The 21,160-nt window shown below is 38.4% G+C and overlaps 3 protein-coding genes across 5 annotated transcripts in view; 1 reads left to right on the top strand and 2 right to left on the bottom strand.

Moving 5' to 3' along the window:
* LOC143209257 (PRL-1 phosphatase-like) overlaps positions 1-12,973 on the top strand; it is a 50,533-nt gene extending 37,560 nt beyond the window's left edge. For 2 of the 3 annotated variants that reach the window (XM_076424660.1, XM_076424661.1), the window contains exons 2-6: positions 10,201-10,533; positions 10,614-11,105; positions 11,208-11,339; positions 11,423-11,589; positions 11,675-12,973. In XM_076424660.1, coding sequence (XP_076280775.1) covers positions 10,989-11,105; positions 11,208-11,339; positions 11,423-11,589; positions 11,675-11,786 — 528 coding nt within the window. In that variant the 5' untranslated portion in view covers positions 10,201-10,533; positions 10,614-10,988 and the 3' untranslated portion in view covers positions 11,787-12,973. Of the gene's footprint in view, positions 1-9,667; positions 9,817-10,200; positions 10,534-10,613; positions 11,106-11,207; positions 11,340-11,422; positions 11,590-11,674 lie in introns of those variants that run through there. The other variant, XM_076424662.1, reaches the window with a different exon arrangement.
* A 431-nt stretch (positions 12,974-13,404) lies between these two features.
* On the bottom strand, positions 13,405-17,364 carry Pi31 (Proteasome inhibitor 31 kDa). The gene is made up of 5 exons (XM_076424654.1): positions 17,135-17,364; positions 16,533-16,682; positions 16,185-16,441; positions 15,951-16,097; positions 13,405-15,371 (listed from the first exon to the last, which is right to left on the bottom strand). Exons 1-5 carry the CDS (start codon positions 17,279-17,281, stop codon positions 15,239-15,241), a joined length of 834 nt encoding a protein of 277 aa, XP_076280769.1. The 5' UTR covers positions 17,282-17,364; the 3' UTR covers positions 13,405-15,238.
* Positions 17,365-17,638: 274 nt separating this feature from the next.
* Positions 17,639-19,795, bottom strand: Xrcc1 (DNA repair protein XRCC1). Its single transcript, XM_076424650.1, has 3 exons — positions 19,614-19,795; positions 18,106-19,509; positions 17,639-17,941 (listed from the first exon to the last, which is right to left on the bottom strand). The coding sequence occupies exons 2-3, from the start codon at positions 19,443-19,445 to the stop codon at positions 17,803-17,805; spliced, it is 1,479 nt and encodes a 492-aa protein (XP_076280765.1). The 5' UTR covers positions 19,446-19,509; positions 19,614-19,795; the 3' UTR covers positions 17,639-17,802.
* Between the last annotated feature and the right edge of the window lie 1,365 nt (positions 19,796-21,160).

Here is a 21,160-nt window from a genome sequence, read left to right as displayed (position 1 = left end):
ATTCATGGGAGCCTTGTAATTGCTTCGACGATATTTTCGCGGATTTCCGCACCGAATCAGGAGTCGAGAATCATGTTTCTCGGACAGCAAAAACCGGGTTGCGGTTTGTTGTTCGGTTCCACGGTCGGGAATCGCGAGATTGCGGTGAACCGTGACAAAGAGCGCAGTCCCGTGTTACATTTATAGATCGAGGGATGGCGAGACGGGGGATGCTCTGTAAACACGTGCTTCCCGAATAAATATAGCGCATTCCAAATGTCAGGATCATGTGCATCGGCTGCGTGATGCACTCGAATACCCGTTTCATAGAAAATGACAGTCCCGATGCTTCTGATCGGGTCACCGGAGCTTGGAGAATTGATCGATTAATCTATTCTATGGGAATCTGGCCTAGAACCTCTTCGCTCATTCCCAACTATGCATCCAACGCACTTGTGGCATTTGGAAGTCTGTAAGATACTGTATCATAAAGATTTTCATAGAAATTCAACGCTTTACCTACCTAATGATGGACGCTTAATCAGCGACGAAGAAATGTTGGTATTATTTAAATCATTTACAATTGGATCGGTCTAATGATTTTTTTATCGAATGTTAATTCAATATTTTTTGAAATAAAAACTGTAACTTGAATTATTTCGTGTCAAAGAGGCTGTACAATTCCACCAATATTAAGATAAAAATCTGAAGGCGGTCAGTTTGATCTAACAGCGTTAGCCTTAAGAAAATATCATTCGCCAGGCAAATATTTCCGTCTCCTCACAAAGCGGTCAGCCGATATTTACGCAATAGTGATAGAGGGATTGATACTGGATCTTGAAATTGATCTTAATATTTCACTGTTTCATAGAGACTCATCAGCGGATATCTGCACGATCGTGACAAGGTGAAAAAAGCAATTGATATCGAACCTTGAAATTAATCTGGGTGTTATATGATACAACGATTGTATCTAGTAATTTTTTTCCCCGGAGCTTAACTCTTCGTGCTTATCCAGGGGAATCTTGTAGGATCAGCAATGGCTAAGCCAATATTTTACCATCCAGGCGATTTATGGTTCTATGAAAACCGCGGCTGATAAAAGTCAGAGAAAATCACCGGAATCTGTCTCGGTATTGCTTCCATGGTCGCGATCAGAATTGCGTAATGAATTATAAAATTAAATATAGAAACCGAGGAGTGACTGTCTTCCGTCTCACGCCATTTCCGGTTGACGAGGAAATAACCTCGCTATTAATTTCCAACGAGCGCCGTTTCCACCTCGCTGAAAAGCGCGGAGAGTTTGCTAATTAATTAATTAGCGAAGAATCAGCGGAACGCGCGGAACACGAGTAGAATATAATTCTTGACTGTAAGAGTTCGTAGAACTACCGGAAGAGAACAGGAAGAAGTTGTTTTCTTATCTTTTTACAGGAAGTTCAAAAGAAAATTATAGCGCATAAATAGCAAAAGATTTTTAATTAGTTTGTAATCGAGGTTTATTACACCGTAATGGGTTGAAATGAACTCGTCGGGTTACTGGTAATTTTCGAAGAATTTTTGTGGACACAATTGCCATTAGTGGTTAATATTGTTTGCAGTAATCTGCTCACAGGGAAATTCCTTTTCGTCACAAACGTTTTCTTCTCGCACCATCCGATAAATTCTTTCCGACGCCCGATACTACCCAATGAACTCTTGACCCGCGATTCCTCTTGTCTCTCGCTTATTATTAGTCCCGTCTGTGGTCTCGATGATCGACAATGAATTTCCTTGTTCCAATGCTCTTCGCCGATGAGGGGGACACTCACACATGTCGGAATGTAGTAACTTTCTCGAATAAGTAATTAGCTTTCCATTGCAACTATCAGTCAGCGGAAAATTATATCGTTTTATCGATTATTACTGCACGGTGGCAAATTTAGAATGCTCGATAATATTATTACGATAACTGGGCTGCGAAATGCATTCGCGTTGCGGAAACATTTTTAAACGAATAGAAAACATAATAATAATAGTAGAATTCAACACAGTTTCTTTTTCTTCTCATTTTTTTTCTACACTTAAAAAATTAGTTTATAATAAAGCGTAAAACACACAAAAAGCAATTCGAAAACATAGATTTTCAGAACATTTTATATTCAATATACACAATCAGAAAGAAATTAATGGGTTTGAGAAAAATGGGAAAAAAATAGTTTTAAAAAATCCACAATTTTCAGTACGGTACCGTGAAGTCCTGTTCTCATTTCCGGAACAAAAAACCGCACAAATATGAATAAACCTTGTTGAAAAAGATCGTGTAACAGCGAGCAAAATGTTTGAAGGGAGACCGTGTAAAAAGAGATCCAGATGTATGTCGGTGTTTTACAAAAATCTGGTAACAAAATATAAAATAACATGAAAACGTTCATGCTGTTGTAACATTCCTCGGTTTTTTCCGAACGCAAGAGGATTAAACTCGGACAAAGAATCGTGTGTTCCATGCATGACTAATGAGACAGCGGAATCGTTCGACTGGGAACACCGATATTTTCGAATTGGCGCAAAAAACATTGAAAGAGTTCGATGCGGCGAGGCTCGAACGACTGTTTAAATATCCGAGCAATAAATTCCATCGTTTAGCATCGCGTTAGACGTGTTGTCCTTGTCGGTCGCGCGATGCGATCAACGCGCGATACGATCAACGCGAGTTATCTCGTGACATAACACCGAAGATATTTTTCTTTCTGCGGCCGCGTCCCCGCCATTGAAATCCGACTTGCGTTCGCTCGGATTACCAAATCATGCTGTCGCCAATTCGCAAAGCGACACGAGAGAGAGAGCGAGACTCTTTCCCTCGGCGACGCATCTTCTCGTGCGTGATCTTACGAATGGTGAAACTGTTTTCGTAAAGTGACCAGTCCAGTAAATGAACACTTAGGCTGCATATCGATTGCAATTGGCAAATTGTTATTCCCGAGGACCTCGATTATTCTAATATCTCAGCATGCTTCTAATTTAAATAGTTCGCTCTATGTCAATAATCAATAAACATTTAATCTAGCATTGCAATTAAGTAATGGTCTATTATACGAACTCTCATGTTTCCTTGTTCGCTTCGGATAATTGCGGTTCCACTTACTTCGAATGTGTGGGACGTAATTCCAACAACTGCCAAATAAATTAATGTATCGTTTTAATGAGACATCTGTGAATTCACAATAGTATTGCTACATAAATTTCAACATTTATTATTTATTCATTTAGTTCGAATGATGTTTATTCACTGGTCAGGTCACCGCAAAGGACACTAATGATTCAAAGTCTCATATTTAGTCTGTCTGTTAGCACAAATCACGTTTAGGGATTAGATCCATTCGACGCGACAACCTACACGCGACCATGCGAATTTCTGCCACGCAAGATTCGCCGGCTTCCGTTCAGTTTGCCAAAAGTTCTCGGAAGCAACTCAATCGAACGTTAATGAAGTATCACAGGCCTTCGTGACCCGTTGATGTAATAATTACGATCGTGTTGCTCTTTTAAAATTAATTGGAAGTCGATCATACGATTTTAATCAATGCAGAAAATGTTTTCTAATAAATTGCATCATATCCACAGTATATTTATAAATTGATCAACACTGAATACATGCAATCAGGATCGGAACCAAATTAACGAAGCGCGAGAATTTATATTTGTACAATTGGCTCGTAAAGTTTCGTAATAAATTGATTCCCAGTTTCCGATGAGATAGAAGGATCCAGAAGTTGATTATGCATACTTTAATCAGTATGCAAGGGTTTGAATTAGTGTCGATAAACAGATACCCAGGTGTACACTTCCAACTTGCGTTTGAACTTTCCCGTTATATTCTTATAGAGAAATCATAAAATTGTTTTAAATCCCTATTATCAATAAAATGAGTAATTTTACACTGATTAAGAACGACGGCATAAAAATTTACGTGAAAAGTTTTAAATACCAAGTCTTCTTGGGTACCTCTTCATTATTGACATAAGTTTCCACCCTTATCGATAGATTGTGGATCTTCATGGAAATTTTCAGTCTCAAAGTTTGCTTTATAGAAGTTGGAATAAGGGACAATTCTCTTTTATAACCTCACGATTTTTTGTGGTACAAGTGAAACGAAAATACCAATAATAGACAGGTTTTCTTCGACTTCAACCCTCGAATTTTGTTGACAACACGTGAGTTCGCAAACTCTTAACGAAGTTGTGCAATCAATAAACATTACTCCACGTGCTGGACTCCCAGGAATGACTCGCAAAATTCTTATTATCGACATTCCATTCGTCCGATCGATCGAGCAAATATGTAACGTCGATCCATCATCGACGGATTTCTTCATCGAAGATAATTGGATGCACAAATTGCAGTGAAACCTACGGCGAAGCTAAAAGACTCGACGTCCATCGTCAGAACCAACCGATAGCATCGTCGTTTTACATTTTCCACGTCGTGTATTCTTGTCGAAAGTGAAGTTCGCGGTCTTGGATACGACGGAAGGTCTATTTTTTCATTGCTGGCGTTGTTTATTATAATCCCCGTTGAACTGTTGCCAGAACGAAGGCAGTTCTCTGCAGCGTGAACAAATTGACGCACAACGGAAATGAAAAAATTGTTTCTACTTATCATCGATTAACCCACGTGGGCAATTTACGGAAACTGTGTATTCCATAGAATTGATGTTATATTTACAATTTTTGTGGGTGTCATAAATGGTTGGATATCATAAACGAGGTAGAAACTCGTGAATAAATTTCAGCTGGCGACTCTGAAACGGCCTGTAGAATAAATCAATGCGTCATATTTGATAAATGCACGACGCCCCCGAAAAGTCACAACAATTCGCGCACGATCACGTCAAGATTATGCGCTCGGGCACACGGCTCGTCGTAATTTTCATTCGCGCGTTCGTCACCAATTACACTGTCCAACAAATTTCAACTTTTTTTAGCTTGAAGGGTGGTTTCTTAAGATAAAAGTCGCGTGGTATAGATCGATTTTCCGCTGGACCCCTACTTTTTGAGATGCAAATTGAAAAATATCCTCAGAAATTGGTGCAAAAGTGGTGGTTTAGACATGTTTAAACAATCATAATGTATTAATATTGGATATTACTATATTCGGGGAAGTCTACAGAATCTTTTGCTGTAAAGAACAATTCAATATCTTTTATAATAACATCACAATATCTATTTAAAGATGAAAAATGTGTGTTTTTTTTAAAAGGCATGTGCGTCTAGAAGAAAAATTAAGGACAGATTCGGAATCAGAGCAAAAAACTCTATAAGAACCACCCGACAGTAATTGTGGAACAAAGGTGTTGGACAGTGTTATCAATCGGGTGGATGCGTTCCGTCTCGCGACACGGAAATTGCATAAGTTTCAGTTAATACGAGTCGAGCGTTTCGAGCGTACCCGCGCGGTTGATTCACGATCTTGTGCTCGCAATCAACTTAGCGGTTTCGAGATTAAACTTTTTACGCGCCACGGGTGCACGATAAAAAGGGAATGGACAAGAATTCAAATTTCGTTTCTTGCCGGGTCAAATCACTCGTACGTTCGGTTGTCTTCGGAATTCGGAGCAATAGCAATTTCAAAACAACATTTTTGCACAACCTAGTAAACTAATCTTTCTAACGTCTCAAAAAATCTCAAGTCGTTTGGTTCAATTTTCAAAAAGTTATCAGTTTTTGAAGGGTATCCACTTCATTTTGTCCCCCCGACTGTACTATACACCTCATCCTGGTTTTCATAAAACGATCTATCAAAATGGCAATTTGCCGTTTTGCGTGAAGATCCGCAATGACAATTTGTCATTAAACGCCCAAGTTTGACCATTTTAATCGCGCAGAGAATATCTTGGAGTTCCAGTTGGGGCGAGGGAAGACGTAACCGAATAAATGTTTAATCGGGACGAACGGGGGTGGAGAAAATCCCGCGAAGTGTCTCTGTAATCTATCATTGGGAGACAATCGCGTGCTATTCTTGCCTCCGCCACAAGAACAAAGAGACAATGTTGGCGCGTTGATGAAGGAAAAGATAGGATCACCGGGATTTTACCGTTAGCACCTTCGGCAGGAGAGCTCCAACGAAAAAAAGATTCACTGAAATCAACCTAGAAACCTACTTCACCGCGGAAAACGTACCCGGCTCAGTGAAAACGAGTACGAGCGCACGCTCGTTCATCTTTTTACGGTCGCGTATCGCGATCCGAGAGAAGTGAAACTCGCAGCAGCCGCCGCCGCCGCCGCTGTCTCTCGTTTCTTCTCATTCCGCTACAAGTTAATCCGCGAGAAAATCGAGAATATCTTATTAATCGTCTTCTTCATTATCCGCATTCTCTTCCTCCGCTGGAACTATCGTTTTATGAACAATATTTTGCATTAGCGAACAATGTCGCGGTAATTTGTTGATCATCGAACAGTTAGTCGTTCAATGTACTCGCTGAAAGGGCTCGTTAAATGTCCGTTAAAATTTCTTCAGGCAATTAGTTCGTTCTTTAAAGTTTCATCAAACGCTCGTTAAATGTTCATACAAAATACCAACATTTCGTTAATTGCACCTTTGTGGTTCTTATTAAATGCTCATTCCATTCGAAGATCTTGGTATTCTCATGCAACGGTTTCGTTGGATGTTTGACGAAAGAGAGTGGTCCTCGTTCGTCCACGGTCAAAGCCATCCTTTATCCAAAGCTTTGATTTCAACCATCCAAAGGTGTGTTGAACACTAGATCGATTGAACCTAGAAAAATATCATCAAACGCCCGTCCGAAGGTTTCGCAATAAATTCAACCAAAAACGAAGCCCTCCAACCGCCAAAAGGTTCCTTTAAACGACCCGTAGAAAACTTATCCTTGCTAAAGGTTTCGTACACCGGTCAAAAAATCCATCCAAAGGTTTCATTAAACTCTCGACTGAAATTCCGCGAAACTTTCGAACAGTTTTGCAGCAGCCCGGTCGAAGTGGCTTCGTTAAACGCTCTTGGAGAACAGGTTCATTGTGTATTCGGCGTGGAGGGGTGTGGTGTCCCCATTCAAATGGTCGAAGCCGATTCGCTGGCGGAGTATTCAATAATTTAGTCCTTCGTTTAGTATTGTACAGAGTGTCCAAGCCGGGGTCAAGCTTGATTGGAAAGGGCCCCCGAAAGAATTGAATAATCGATGCAGAATGGGATTGTTGACGAGAGATCGATTTGACCTTGACGAGAGGAGTCATGCTCACGCGAGTGTTTTCGCATGTACGCTTTTGTCATGCCGCTGCCAATTATTCTGTTTATTCCGGTACGTCGATCCGAGAACGGTCTCTTGTTCTCACTTTTACCTGTCCGTCATCCTATCTCTCACCGATCTCTAGATCATAACGGCATCGGTATAGGTAGTGGTTGGTGGTGGTAGTGGGTGATGATCGCTTCGAGAGCTGTCGTTACGTAAAAAGAGATTTCGTAAATCGTCTCGACGTCCTGACGGAACGACGACGCCGCGCGATTCGTCCCCCGCGAACTATCGGCAAACTATATTTGCCTGTCGATGTGCGCTGCGAATTTCGCGGATCCACGTCCCACGAAGAGACCGGGCCGTCAGTCGGGCTAATTTTCGCGGAGGAAACCAACACCCACGCTTCGGATCGAGCGGAAATTAAGAGTGGACACGCGCGCGCAACTCCGACGCTCTTCCGCGCACGACCAGGACATATACTTTAAGCAACTGCCAAACAACAACGCAGAAAACTAATTTTTGTTGCCGGTGAGGATTATATAGTACAACTCGTTCATTCGCTGCTTTCTGCTGCTTGTCACATTTCCACGAAGTAATCGCTTCCGGCGCGATACCGATCACCAAACAGGTTTCCGAGTTACGTCTCTATGAATTTGTTCTATTTAAAGCATATGCTCACACTACTAACGACACACGAATGTAACGATCAGAATTTTGTATTTTACGTACAGCGAAAAGATATTAGTTTAGTGCACGTTGCTATTTCATTTCGTTTACATTCCTGTTGAGAGGGACCGCAAAATTGCTCCGTATCTTCATTACAAACACCTTTGCACTGCAGCGATTTTTGCTCAAGAATTTGGACAAGTGTTTTGCATTGTACTGTAGTGATTTTTAGTGGTGCTTCAGAGGAGCCAGTCGACTGCAATGGGTTGAGCTAAATGTACAATTTCCAGCGTGAAAGTGAATGTCGAATGATTGAATTACAAACACGCAGAATTCCTTAACATAGGGGTTGATGGTCTAGAACAGTGCTGGGCACGTTTGTCTGAATTGAGACAAAACCGTCCCCACCATAGCGCTCACTGTCCCCTTCCAGTAAGCACCGTTACGGTGGAGCAACGAAGATACGAAACACTGGAGAACGCGAAACACTGGTGGGGAAACAAGCGTTTCAGGGGCCCCAACCGTGCCCAGAACAGGTCTAGAAGGATAATTAGACTGCGGATCTTTATACATTTATAGCAAAATTGAGTAGATGAAATTGAAAATTGTTGGAAAATTGATAAAATTGAAAATGCCAATAAATGATTTCTATTTCTTGCAATCGATGCAGAAAATGTTTATTTTGCATGAAGATCCGCAGTCTAATGATGGTAGTCTAAGATTGGAACGATCCTCGGGTGGAAAATGGCTAATTTTCAGTCGGCGCCAGTTCAACTTGTACATTGTACACTATATGTCCGAGTGCTTGTTTTTTCTACGAAAACCGCAATACGTTCTCTGTATGTTGACCTAGACATTTCTATTTACGAGCATTCCAGGTCCCTCAATGCAGATGCATTAAATGACGGAAGCTCTTCTTCGAGATGCGCACGTTCGGCACTGTCTGTTTCGTTTGGCATCGGCACAAAGCCGCCGTGCCAAAAAGTAAAGGGAGAATTCGTCTTCGTTCGACGCTAAGCGAAATGGTTCGAATATCCCAGTCGAGAAAACGATCACGCGCGCGACTAGCGCCACCGATAAATTTAATGGGGATGGATTGCCAGGATCCAGGATTGCAAGGATGCGGAATGCGCCTTCTCATTTCTCGATAATGCAAAGATGAGGATTCTCAGTAGTCAAAAGTGCTAGATACAAGATCAATCTAGGCCGCGATCGCCCTCAAAAGTCCTATTTTTACGTTTGCAAGCTGTAATTTGCGTTATTCGGAAACATACAGCTGTGCACGTAGCTGTTTTCATAAAAAAAAACGTAAAACTCAACTGATCTTTTATCTAGCCTTTTGACTACCGGGGACCCCTCCCCCCCATCTTTGCATTATGTCTTTGAGAAGGCGCATCCTGCACCCTTGCTATCCTGGAAACGAGTTTACCACCTTAAATCTCTAGACATTTATGAAGACAATGCAGAGACTGTATTTAAAATTGCATGAATGTAGCCCCACCTATATAGGGGATCCCTGTATTCATCTTCGATCTCCTATACTATATTTTGTTTGGACTCTGCGCCACATAACCTATGGAAACATATTGATTGAACTGCGTTTTATAAACGAATGTATCGAACAGTGGTTACGAAATAGATTATGAGGATTTTCTAGAACATTTCGCAATAATACAATATATATATTATTGTATGTGTATGTGACGGTGTGTATCTACCTCGAAAGCTTCGAGTGTGTACTGTGTACCGGGCTTTAGCGGTAATCGATTGTACTCGAACTGACTCGAACGTCGAGATGTCGACTAATGTCATTATGACAACGTAGGTCCGCAAGCATTGGCGTGGTCCGACAAACTTTTTCTCTGCGTAACGAACCCTGTGCGTGCTGAATGTTCGTAATGAATTGTCGCGGAAGCGTATTGACGCAGTCGTACGAAATTACCCAGGTAATCAAATAATGTTTGTTGCTTGGCGAAACTTTGATTCCGCGAAAATTTGCGCAACGCCGCATTTGGCACGTGTGGATGATGCACAATAAACCGATTGTTCCGCTGATACAAACAGAACAGAAATATCCGAGAACTTCCGAGAATAAATGCTTTGCTATACGCACCGATTTCTTATTCATTTTTCTGTAGAATGTTCGGTAAAAATGTTTCATGGTACCGACATAACCTATCTTTCCGTCAGAAAAACGAAACGATTTTTCTGTGCGAAGCATATGATCGTTTCAATGCGAATTACCGAATAATTAGAACGCAAAATGTATGTTTGTGGCGAACTGTGTGCATGTTCCTGTGATTAAACAAGTATCTTTTTGTTTGTTATAGTTTCCTGGTGAGTGCATCCTCACATACATGGAGTTTCAGCTGGATAGTGCAGAATACTGCCAGGCTCAACACAAATAGAGAGACGCGCCCAACTATCCTAGAACCTGCTAGGTATTGTTAAAGGGGAAGCAAGGAGGAATTATCTTAATCAGGCAAAAAAAAAAAACAAATTGGTTATTATTGGGATCATTGCCTCAAAGTCCGGAAATCATCAGCTAGTCATCACACAAGGCATATACAAATTAAATAGAATCAAATATTAATTTACATTATTAAATGCAAGCATCGTAGTTACTGAGCGCACCTGATCCAGGCGCACCCAGTGCCAAATAGGTAAATATCGATGATAAATTCCTTCGAATCTTGTAGATTTTATTAGCAAAATGGATTACATGGTAAATCATTTGTTTCAGATAATCTTCCGAATCATAGTCAAGGATCCCAAGTGGGAATCGATCGCATATCAACAACGCCTAATGTAACGTAGCCCTCACTCTTTCAGCGAAATTCGCACCCCAACAACCCTTCTCGAGGTCTACATGTGAACCCACTGTTCTGTCCTCTGTAAAAAAATAACAAAGTATTCAATTAGTTAAATGAGAAACAACTCGATAAGACTGACATCTATGGGCTAAGTTGTCAAATTCGATCTTTGTTGCTTCGTATAGTGTGGCACATTACAAAAAATACAAAAAACGAAATAGCGTCGTACAAAAAATCATTAAAAAGAATTAGAACAATACAAAACAAAAAGAAGTAGGAGTACACCAGTTGTTGTCCAAGAGGAAATGAGCAACATGAGGGTAAAGGACATCAGGCCGGCGCCCGCCGAAATCGAATACAAAAACATGAAGTTCCTCATCACTGATCGGCCCAATGATCAGACCATTCACACTTTTATCCAAGTACATTCACTTTTATTCGTCTCTTGATAACAAAACAAAAAAAAACATACCATCAAAGGAATCGTATAGATTAGCGCTAACGAGTCTGTGCTATTTCGGTAGGAACTGAAGAAGCACAATGTGAAAGAAGTAGTGAGGGTCTGCGAACCAACATACAAGATCGAGGAACTTAAAGGAGAAGGGATCAATGTCATAGACTTGGTGTTCGATGATGGCACATTTCCACCAAACGAAGTAAATATAGCGGTGTAACATTTTATGAAACTATGCTCCGGATATCCGGTATGGCGTTCTCTACAAGAGAATCGAAATTTCAGGTCGTCGATGAATGGTTTGAATTACTGAAGAATCGGTTCCGCGAGTCCCCAGACGCATGTGTAGCAGTACACTGCGTCGCAGGACTTGGCAGAGCACCAGTGTTAGTAGCACTTGCTCTTATCGAATTGGGACTGAAGTATGAAGATGCAGTTGCATTAATCAGAGAGTAAGTGAAGATTTATTGTTTACAAGTATACCGCTGTTGTATAACGCGCAAGAAACATAACAGACACGTATTTCTATTTGTTTAGAAAAAGACGAGGCGCCATCAACGCAAAGCAGCTGGCCTATCTTGAAAAGTATCGTCCCAAGTCTCGGTTGAAGCTCAAAAATGGACAAAAGAACTCCTGCTGCGTCCAATAGATTAAAAGCGATTTCTTTGAAAAAGTTACTAATTCATACTGATTGGTATACCTAATTGTATAGGTTTTCATGCCTGGTAACAAGAGACATACTGTACCGACTCTGTTCTGAAAGGCCTATCAATGGAAATGCAACCAAATTATGCATGCTGAACAAATTTTAAAGTCACGATTTCACACCATTAAATGAGTCATCAGGATCAGTAATCTATCGAAAAGAAGCAAAACAAAAACAACACTTTGAATGATTTGTCACGTTTTCTTTTATGAAAATTTTTATATTTATTTTTGATACTAAATTAAGAATAAAATGCTGTAGATCAGGATGAAGAAGCCTTTCGTGCTTGGATAAGGTTAGTAATGAATTCGAATGGTCTGATTACCTGTATAATAAACAAAAAACTGGATCAACTTATGCATTGTACACCCTATTTGGTGCCTCGTTCAAGGCTGTTACGTACAACAATATTTTCGAAGCCTGCATTTATTTGGTCCTAGAAAATTAAAGTATCCAATATGTTACCAATCATTTTATGAATATTACTTGATACGTTATTTATACAAAATACGTTAGGAATTGAGAGAAAACAAAAATCACATCAGATTCTCATCATTTCTTGGTTCCTTTGATACTATTGTATCCAGCTGTTGTAAAACGTAGCTTTTTTTGAGAAGTTAGTGCAATGAAGACGCGTTTTTTCCAGAATGGTTGAATACAGGAAATGTTTAAGTGTCTTATCGAGAACAATTTTTAAAAACCTGAACAAATAAAAGACAAGATCTGTACACGAGCCTTTTTTTTACAAACAATGAGATGATAAATCGTATTTATTGAAGGAATATGTATCATATAACACTCAACAAAGTGTGGTTTGTACAATAGTGATATATTATTTTTATTCAAGGGAATGTGATTGATGTAACAATCGATTCGCTTTAATTTGTATATGTATTCAATCTGATTGATTAAAACTGGTGTGCATACAATAATTCAGATATTCTGTGAACATTGTTCTTTGTTGTTTACGAGTAACGTGAAATCAATGTTTAACTTGAATATGATGCATGACCGTGAACTAGTAATGGAGTGCAACATATATTTTGAGACACTTATCGCGATTGTAAAACAAGAATAATGAAATTTGTATAAAAATTAAATATAAAATAAAGAAAAAATTGATATAAGTATACTCGATAATTTGAATGTACAAATCACTGACTGGCTAGTTTCTTAGTTTTTTTTCTTTTCTTTTTTTGAGAGAGAGAGACAAAACGTGGGAGAAACATAGCGTTGCATTTCCAGTGGCATGCCGAATTGATGGATGTTGTTTTTAACTCTTATTGGACTTGGAATCTGCGTTAAAACTTCAGTAACGAATATTGCGAAGCAAAATGAACTAATTATCACTCCAGAGTTATATATCACTTTTATCGTAGCTTAACGGCAATTTCACCAAAATTCTTTTAAGAACATCCACTTTTACTTCGATAAATTTTAGAAGCTGCATACGCGTTTTGTGTGAAGCGTCTCCGTGATTCTATTTCCAGTGATTTTGGTAAAATTGTCGGTGATGCTGTACGCCACACTAAACTGTGTTCAAAAGATAGAAGAAGAATAAGAAAGCGAGAGAGAGAGAGAAAAGGAAAATTCGCCCCTAAAATAATGAATTGTAATACTTGGATCATTTCATGTGTCTGCCGATTTGACGTGAATGTACGTTTTTCCGCATGTATATTACCGTGAATATGTGAAATATTGTGTTTTACCGTTTCTCGTGCTTAGCTGAGACATTGTGTACAAGAGTGATGTGAATTTGCCATAGTACGACGTTTCCGTGTTGATTTCTTTCGTTTTCCATGGACGGTTAGTACGTAAGGGTTCCAAGTGACATATTTTCTACGAAACTCTCTCTTAACGAACGAAATAATTAGTCGACGACACAGAGATCGCCGTTACCTTGTTCGTGCATAATTTTTTACAGCAACACCCATAACACGAGTACATTCACCGTGATCGCAGACTCGAAATGAGATTCGAAACCTGGTACAGCTCCTTTTTTGTAATATTTAAACGAAAAAAAACTGCAATATTTTTTACCAGAGGATGGGACGAGGGACATTCGTAAAAAAGAAAAATTATCGAGCCTTAGATCCGAAATCGAATAACTTTTTACCGTTCGATTCTTTCTTTTGTTTTTTCCTTAGTTCAATTCAATTTACTATTACTACGCGTTGTAATTTTCCATTTATCGGTGATGTGTTTTTCCCTTCCTTTATTTTTTTTTACACGTGACCCGTTTTCTTTTTGTTTGTTTTTTTTTTTTAAAGAAAATAAGGTATCGTTGAATAATACTTTACACTTGTAGCATTCATCCCGGGTTGGGGGGAGGGGGGAAGTCACCAACGAATCTTTGTTTTTCTTTCCTTTATTTTTTTTATACAGTTCGTAATTTGTTTTTCTTTCGCACGCATCGATTCACTTCTTCGAGCAAAGTATACTTTCGCTACTCTACACCAGGAAGTGATTATGTGTTCGAGTGAACATTTTTTATCTGTGATACATTTTTCGCGGAAAATAAAAACGTTAATAAATTTGAAGAGAATTCGAGATGATTGGGCTCATAAACGGAAAAATTGGCCCGCGGTTAACCAGATCCCGGCCTTGCACCTTTGTATTTGGATGTCAATGGGCATTTGTTTGAAATTGTACGTAGGAACGCGTTTTGATCTGAATACATTCACATGTCCATATATACTCGCAGAGAATTTGGGGAAAGGAGACTAAAACAAAACAATCTTTCCACTCGGAGAATTGAATCGAAACACCTGTTACATTTTATTTGATTATTAACAGAAAAAAATAAGATCCATTACAAAGACGATGTATAAAATATTATGGGTTTAATTACCATTCTTTTATAATGGTAATTACGGTGATCGTTTTCGTACGATGTTTTGTACTTTACGTTTAAAGGAAAACAAGCTATTAACTCATATGAATACTGCGAACAAGAACAATTTAGGTAGCAAAGAAATCCTCTATTTTGAGCCGACGTAATAAAAAAAAAAGAAATAAAACGAAAAAATTATAAAAAGGAAACAATCCTTTCAAATTGATTAAGAAAAAAAAGAAAAGAAAGAAATTTAACGAGTTAGAGCAATTTAAACACAAATTACTATTATTATATATTTAATTTGTTAATGTAATTTCTTACCTATCGCTGTATTAATGACATACTGATTAAATTGAATGAATTTTGTTATATTGTAAAACGTCAGTAATGAAATAAAAAAGAATGGAAGTCGTTTTGTGAAGAAGCAACGTCCACTTATATATCTGATGTGTTGCCGGAATAAAAAAGATTTCTACACAACTAATCCATTTTTTGTATACACAGCGTTACTTCTTATTTCTTCAAATATTCTTACATGCAATATTTGTCTCCTTTTTTTTTACATAAACATGTGGTCGTCGAATCTTGGAGGCAGTAAGTCGTCGTTATCCCGATTACGCGGATATAATCTTGGTTGGTCAATTTCTGGTGGTCCGAAAGGATCGAACCTAGCGTTAGGTGGAACTGCGCCCCTAAAGTATAATATATACAATTTACTTTTATATCGATAATAAAATACCGTGCAAAGATTAAAGACTTCAAAAATATGTGATTCATAGGGGTCCCATGGAAATCATCGACACAGGTTCTACCGACAATAACCATTTGACCGACAATAACTTTGGCCGACAACGACTTCGACTGTCGACGAATTTAACTGACAACGATTTTAGTCGATGACTGTATTATCCGATAGTAATAAGTGCTGACATTTCTTTCTTTAACTATTCTGCACTGACACTTGCTTTTGTGTGAACATATAATTATTACACTATAAGAAGAATTATATGTAATCGGTTAACGTTGTTTTCAAACGATGTTAATATCGAATAATGAAGTTGTCAACTAAAGTCGTTGTCGGTCAAATCTGGAGTTGATGAAACATTGTTAGTGATTTCCATGGAATCTGATTCATAGAGGTGTGCGAGAACTCGAAAATGTCGAGTCAGGACGAATCGAGAATTTGATTCGAAAATTTTATGGATTCCTGAGCATATTTGGGTTTTCGCACACCTCTACTAATTCGGAAAAATAAGTATACATCAACCTACGGCGGTAATCTTCCTGGAATAACAATGCCTGGCCGACCTGGGTTTACACGAGTCCGTAAAGGGTTGAATGGATCAAAGATCATACCTCCGCCTTCGCGTGCTAATGGATATAGGTCTCTGTCACCTATATTTCCTGCAGACGGTTCCCTATAGAAAGGAAAACAAAAATAAATTTTAGTTTGTAACTAAAAAGAATATCTGACTATTTATCCATTTGATACAACTAAATATTACCCTGGTGGTACTCGGATTGGCTGTCGCAATAGAAACCCTTGTGGAATCTGTATTGGACTATGTTCTCTAGTCTCTGTTGATGTTTGAGTAGAAGTGCTAGCAGTATCTTCAGAAATGGTTAGCTTAAGAAGATCAGTTTGAATAACTTCTGCAACAGATTGATACGTTGGAATCAAAGATTCTAGCGGTCCACGGAGGTCTGTTACAGTTTGATTAATTTGGAACTGGATATTGGATACATCTTGGTCTTGGGTCCTCTGTAAAATGAAACATTTGCGATTACGTTTTCTGGAATCTATTGTACAACACATTGTACAATTGATTTTCTGTAGCATTATTTTGCATTACCAATAAATTCAACAATAAGTCTTCATCAGATTTTATACCATGAAGTATATATAACTTTTTATCCTTTACGTAACGTAAAGCATAGTGGAATTCTTTGCTCCATCCTTCTGGAAGTAACTCTGATCCTTTTTCAGTTACATCATATGATTTCTAAAAATGAAGTATTTCAAAATAATAATATATGGAACTGTAAATATGTCGTACATCTATTTAATTAATGCGATATTATTAACAAGCTATATAACCATAACGCGTAGTTTCACCAGATTTGTTATTTTATTATTTAATTTGTAGTATTTGTCATACGAAGATAATTGCAAATCTTTTGTAGGCTAGATAAATAAACATTCGATAATATTATATCAACACAACATTATTAACGAGCTATGTAAAGATAACGCGTAGTTTCATTAAGATACTTATTTTCTTATGTAATTTATGGTATTTGTGAAATAATTACAGATTCTTCATAGGTTAGGTAGTACAACGTTCAATCAAAGAATTACTGTTATATTATTTTTTAATTGCATATGTGAATTACGCACAAATTATAATGCCGGTATTGCGAGATATGTCGTATTAACATTACATTTATTACTTACGGAATAGCCGAGGTCGATACACCTGAACGAATTCTTTATGAGATACCAGTGGACAAATAAGATTAAAACATCCTCTTTCTTTGATATTTGGCTGTCGTATAACGATTGCAAAAGCTCAAAACCAAACGTAAAGTTCACATCAGCCATTTTTCCTGTTGAATGACAGACGTGATTCAACGTTTATAATTCACGCCATTGCTGTTTATGTGCGATTGGTGAAACAGTTTCCGGAAGCGGATTTACAAGTGTCTCGGTAACGCGTAGTATATTTGAAAAATGTTACAATGGAATATTTTAAATTACATTATTTTAAACTGACACGCATTTTTTTATTTTTCTTTCCAATCCATGGCTATTTTATGTAACGTCATTGTGCTCCGGTTTATAAAACCAGGAAACAAATGAATTTCGATACGTTTTTGGAAGGTAATATTTTTCATAGTACGCGCGCGCGCGAAAGAGTGAATTCGACAGCCTTTTTAATTAATGTAATCTAATTCTAGGTTTTAATGAAAAAGGGGTTTATTGAATGTACATACGAAACCACGCGAATGTGAATACAAAATATATGCGATACAATTATGAGCACTTATATACATGCCAGTTTGAATATTATGCCAGCAGTGATTATCAATTTACAATAACGTTCATATAAAACTTAATTAAATTCAATAATTAGAATCAGAGTCAGTTTCTTCTTCGAACATATTCAATACTCTTGGTGGTGATGTGCTACCCAAAATTTCTTCTTCGCTTTCTGGATCATTTTTGTCCTTATTGGCTAAAGCATATCGCCTCCATGGAAATCTAAAAACGTGAAGCATTTAGGAAATTGTATGAACAATGAAAAAGAGAGTACAGTAATGTCTGATTTGGCCCCTCGCGGGGTATGCCCCCCCAGTGGAATGGGCAGCATAGGGACAAGCTTTCAGCCGATCTTACAGTCGGATATTACTGTAGTTTCATTTTACCTCGTTTTCTCCTTGAAACAGTCCTCGATGAAAGCATGTGAAACAATTTTACAGTGACCCTTTAATTGCTGAGACTTTGGGGTATTCTTAAAGGCACATATAAGATGAGTACATCTTTTATTAGTGGTGTTAGGATCAGCGATATACTTGGCACCCATTTTCAAAGCTTTCCTCCTTATTTCATCTCTTTGCGGATTAACATATCCACTGAGGGAAAACGTAACGTCCCCAAAAAGTTCTGAGAACAATTTCTTTGGTTTCTGTGTCTCATTACTTCTCTTTTCTGTAGCTCTTTCGGATGTCGGTCTTGGCTTAGGCTGCGATAATTTTCCACAGTTTTCACAGATTTTATCTTCTTCACCTTGGCACTCTGAACAGTTTTGCTTTTTCTTAATTATGTTCTCGTTTGATGAACATGCTTCAGGGCTCAATGTACGTTTCCTCGAACTTGTACTGAGTCTTTTATTTTCTTCGTTTGTGTCTACCTTATTTGCCTTAGATACTGATACGGGTACAATATCGCCAAATGGTGTTCTTGCCACTGGTTTGTCAGTTGATTCTTTAGCTTTCTTATCTTTAGTTTTAGCTTCATCTATCGAAGATGTGTTACCGGTATCTTGTTTCTTAGTCCCAAATACTTCGTCAGCTTTTCCAGATTCCAATTTCTCCAACAATGGCCTCTTCATTGGTTCTTTGTTTTCTTCTTGCCTTTTAGAAAAATTGTTCATACCAGTCTCTTTGATTTTTGAGAGCAGTTCACCTTTGTAATAAGGTTTTTTGTTTTCTGTCAAACTGAAGTATTTCTCTTTCAAATTATTCATGCTGGGTTTATCGCTGTACTCCTCTGTCAGTTTCATTTTGAACCTTCCGAAAATATCTAATCCCAAATCGACTACAACTTCTGTTTTAAATACAATGTAAGACAGCCCAAATAATTCTTTCAAGTTCGCAGATTGCATGCAAGTTACCTTGACACGATCGAACTTTATCTTAATTGTTTCCGGGTTTAGATCCCTTTTCGTGAATATCGAAACTTGATCTTTGAACTTGTTGTTTGCAGCTTCATCGTTTGTTAGAAATTGATGATTTATAATGGTTATCCAATTGTCAGGCTCCGCAGTCGTGGAAGCAGTAATTATTACCACGCAACTACGGTAATTAGCCAAGTCCAAGCCTGTGATACAAGATGGTTCGGCTAATTGGAAAATAACCGTTGCAAGCATTTCCGCTGGTTTGGCACATCGCCACGAAGAGTTCGAGCGATATTGAAGAAGATTGGATGCAGGATAAGATGGGTGTTCGGATGAACAACTTATCACTTTAACAAGTTTAATGATCATTGCTTCTAATTATATCTGCTGATGTCTTCGTCATTTAAAGTTACTAAATACAAATTTATAACATCTGAAAGATTAAATACTGTTATGACAAAAGGCTTGCCAATTTCGGAGTTGATTCCCGAACAGGGCTTGAAAATGGAGAAGGATAGAAAAAAGGCTTTGACATACCTTAACAAAACACGTATTGTTATTGTTGACATGTATTATTGTTCTGTAAATATTGGCGCTGTAAATATATTTTGGTGTATAGTGTAAATTGTAAATAGTTTAATGTTTTCCTTCTGTCAACATGAGCGGTGAATTTTCCCGCGAAATTAGGTTTATTTTTATGTCATAGACTAGATAAAAGTATAGACCTAACACCTAACACCTCGTGGGAAGCTAACGTTCGACGCGTCATCTTTAGTTGTAACTAAATTGATTAATTTCACTAGACACTAAGTTAGTTACTTTTAGGTTAAGTAGTTGCTGAACCTGGTTATTGAGACACGCGCCAAAAACAAACAAAAAAGCATGACAGAGAAAGGTGTTCCGTAGGAATTTTGAAAAATGGGAAAATTGCACTTTATAGCGGCCCCTACACGGTCAATCAGGAATGACAGTCTGATTGAACAGTCAGACTGTCAATCCTGACTGTGATCCTGACTTCAATCAAAATAAATTCATGTAAATTTGCTCCGTGAGATGTCGGTAACAAATTCTGATGATTATAAAAATTATTTTCGAATGGACGAAACCCTATTGAAGACTGTTAAATAGTTTCTCCTCCACTTCCTGTGATTGAAGCTCGGATTTCGAATTTCCAAATATCTGAAAATCCGTCAGTCCATTTCATCAATCCGCCTTTTACGATCAATCCGAATGTCAATCTTCGACGTGACCGTGTAGGGTCCGCTTATGATATAGGGACACTTTGAATTCAAAGGAAACACGAGATCACATCGATTACTCGAGGATCAGGTTGTCCATTGTTTATTTTGCGCAGTTCACTTTCATTCAATTCCCACGTGTTCGCGTTTTCTTTGGCTTTATTTAAAATAGAAGATGGCACACAATAGGAGCAAGAGATTCCCAAAATTGATCACCCAAACGCCGGTAAACATTGGTCCAGGAACATACAATTCATCAGAACCGTCTTGTCCTCCTAGGCTTCTTGGTATAATTGCATCCAACCTCCTCAGAACCTCTTCATTGAATTATATGACTCGCTTTCAGCTGAAAATTATCCTTTCCTGTCTGGAACAAAAAGGACGTTTCTATTATTATCAAAGGATGTGCAAAGACTTCCGGGTCCTGATGCTTACAGCATAAAGGAGCCGCAAAAGCACATACCAGAAAGTAGTTTCTGAACGATCATTTAGTACAATCGTCACGATTCGCACAAGGTTTAACCAGAAAATTAACGATTAGGGTGGCGTCAGTATCGACTTCACTGACGCGAGGTTCAAGCATACATCACACGAAGGACCTGGCCCGATATACGACGTCTCTGAAGATTTGCTGAAGCCTGAGAGAACGAGATCTCATCCTTGTAAAATTAGAGGCCCTGCTGGAAGAGTAATGATCCTAGTTAAAAAACCAAGAAGCTTTTTAATGTTTTAATGAATGTTAACGATAGCTTTGGCTAGCTCGCCCACCCCGATCCCTGTTGCCCCGACCCACATCAGTGCCAGGAAAGTTTTACACTGGCTACAGCATCGATCAATGGGGTGTCC

This window comes from Lasioglossum baleicum, chromosome 6 (genome assembly GCF_051020765.1).
Source record: "Lasioglossum baleicum chromosome 6, iyLasBale1, whole genome shotgun sequence".
Taxonomy (NCBI): Eukaryota; Metazoa; Arthropoda; class Insecta; order Hymenoptera; family Halictidae; genus Lasioglossum; species Lasioglossum baleicum.
Note: the sequence above shows the minus strand (reverse complement) of the source record. Positions and strands in the feature narration are given on the sequence as shown.